A 2,849-nucleotide genomic window follows, 5' to 3' on the forward strand; every position below is an offset into this window, starting at 1 on the left:
TGAGGTTCCCCAAGTGGTACTTGAGTGTAGCGTGGCGTGGATTGGAGCCTACCACCTACAGGAGGCTCCAATCCACCTGCCCACCCTCCAGCACCAGCTAGGAAACCCGCAGAACAAACTCCATCCTCGCCTTACACGCCCCCCCCCCCCCCCCCCACTTCTGTAAAAATCACAGGGAGCAGTTCTGGGAAGTGTAAGCAGAGCCCTGCTCACTGGGTGCAGGCAGAACTTAACGAGGGCACTCTGCTTTGGAATGCCTTCATTTGAACACTCATGAAATGAACCCTTATAAACCCATATTGCTAATTGCTATCATTTGTGATATTGTCATCACAAACCCTTTAGTATCATTATTGATAGTTATGAATGAGGATCAGAGCAAGAAGGAGAGAGTGAAAAGACAACATCTTAAAAATATGCATGAAACCTTCCAGCCACACACTCCCTGAAAGAGCCAAACAAAAAACTCCAAAAATAAAAAAAAGATCCAATTCATGGATTATAAGTATACCTCCTTTATTAGGAAAGCGAGCCTGGAATTCATTAATATAACATTTCTTCACCATTTAGTTCTCATCACTTACAGAGATGAAATATCACAGTGCATGAACCATGGAATCTGATTTGGTATAACTGGTTGTTACTTACTCCATGCAGGTAAAATATTTTGGAGAGATGGCTGAGAGAAACCATACTGTGTTGGTCACCAAATTCATTTTCATGGGGTTGACAGACAACCCAACAGTGCAGGTCATTCTCTTTGTGCTGTTCCTATCCATTTACATCATCACACTGGTGGGAAATCTTGGGATGATTCTGCTAATCAAGATCAGCCCTAAACTTCACACTTCCATGTACTTCTTCCTCAGTAACTTGTCTTTCCTGGACATTTGTTATTCCTCTGTGGTGGCACCCAAGACAATAGCAAGCTTCTTGGAAGAGACAAAAGCCATCTCTGTGTTTGGGTGTGCAGCACAAATGTACTTTTTTATAGCTCTGGGGACCACAGAGTGTTTCCTGTTGTCTGCAATGGCCTATGACCGGTATGTGGCCATCTGTAACCCACTGCTCTACCCAGTTGTTATGTCCCCAAGAGTCTGTGTCACAATGGTGGTTGGATCGTATACACTTGGACTGTTACATTCTATGGTGCACACACATTTTACGTTTCATTTGTCCTTCTGTGGGTCTAATAAAATCAATCATTTCTATTGTGATCTCACTCCTGTCTTATCACTCTCCTGCTCTGATACTCACATCAATGAAATCCTGATATTTAACCTTGGGGGACTTATTGAATTAACCACCATTCTGACGGTCCTGGTCTCCTACACTTACATCCTCAGTACCATATTGAGAATCCGCTCTGCTGAGGGCAGGAACAAAGCCTTTTCCACTGTGCCTCCCATCTGACTGTGGTCTCTATATTTCATGGAGACATTCTCTTCTTGAATGTACGACCCAGGTCCAGCTATTCCCTGGACACAAGCAAAGTTCTGGCAGTGTTTTACTCAGTGGTCATTCCCATGCTGAACCCCCTCATCTACAGTCTGAGGAACCAGGATGTGAAGGATGCCTTCAAAGACATCATGAAGAGAAAATGGTTTATCAATATATTTAATTCTTAGCCTTTTCTTTTTTCCACCTTTTTAAAATACAGCAGTAGTGATTTAATATTCTAAAGGCAATATATAATTGGTCTCTCTTAAGTATTGATTTATGTGGCTAGTGGGAAAGGTCCAGTCTACTTTTGACAAGCCCCTTAGAGCTTAATTCTTTCTTCTTAAATTAAGTTCACAACACATACTGCTGTTTACAAACATCTAATTTATCTAAATACTAAAACACAGCACTTATCTATTTTGCCTGGGAAGCAGCAAAGAGGTGGCTGCTTACAGACATTGGTACAATTTTACCAAAGCAGATGCCTGGACTATACAGACTGCAGCCCTCCTTCCGACAGTAACCACTTTTGGATATTTCAGAGCAAGGTGACACGCTGCATTCAGAAGTTATAGAATGATTTAGCCTTAGAAAAATTTTCCTCCCAACCTCTTCTTGGGTGGGGATGATTTGTCTTATGTTTCAGCACATAAAATAATATCTCTCCCTTAAATCTCTTGTAGTGTTGCATTTGTAAATCATTGCTGCTGTAAGGCTGGCTTTCAGTGGTAAGGTGTATTTATAGAAATGGGTATTTCTATTTTCTATTTAAATGTCCACTCTGTCAATTAATCCTATAAACTATTGCCCTTGAGTCTATCTATTGGCAATAGAGTGCACAGGCTAATTGTGTGAAAAATATTTTTTCTTATATTAGTTTGAATATATTGCTTTACACTATCAAAACAGTTGTATTATGAATAAGTGTATTCAGAAATTTCCTATCTACTTTCCTCAGCTAATATACTACTTTTGTATGAATATCATGTTTCCTGTTTTTTTTAAAGCTCATATCTACTGCCAGCAGTCTTCCTGCACAATTGGAGAGTTCTAGAAATGTAACCTACGTGTTCACACTGAAAAAAAAAAATATTTTATTGCAATTGTATTCATTTTTGGAAATTTACTTGTATTACATGAGAAGGAAGGATTTCTTAGGATGATATATTTTATTGGACTAACTATGTACTCTGGATAAAGTTAGACAGACTTTATAATACAAGACTTTTTATTGTAAACAATACAACTAAACAATACTTCAAATTTAAAACCTCACTTTCAATTAAAAAATAGAACATTAAATCAAATTGCATTTGGCTTTTTCTCACCTCTCATTGCTGCTAATGGCAGCAAACTGTTCCCGTTTCCTGCAGCCCTGAAGTTGGCCCCTGCCATCACCATGGGGA

General features: G+C 39.4%; 1 protein-coding gene across 1 annotated transcript; it reads left to right on the top strand.

Moving 5' to 3' along the window:
* The first annotated feature begins 675 nt into the window (after positions 1 to 675).
* LOC132248276 (olfactory receptor 5AR1-like) lies at positions 676 to 1,628 on the top strand. The gene is given in 2 exon segments (XM_059721318.1): positions 676 to 1,393; positions 1,396 to 1,628. Coding segments are annotated over 2 exon segments (951 nt in total).
* The last annotated feature ends 1,221 nt before the right edge of the window (positions 1,629 to 2,849 follow it).

The sequence above is a fragment of the Alligator mississippiensis genome, chromosome 2 (genome assembly GCF_030867095.1).
Source record: "Alligator mississippiensis isolate rAllMis1 chromosome 2, rAllMis1, whole genome shotgun sequence".
Lineage (NCBI taxonomy): Eukaryota > Metazoa > Chordata > Crocodylia > Alligatoridae > Alligator > Alligator mississippiensis.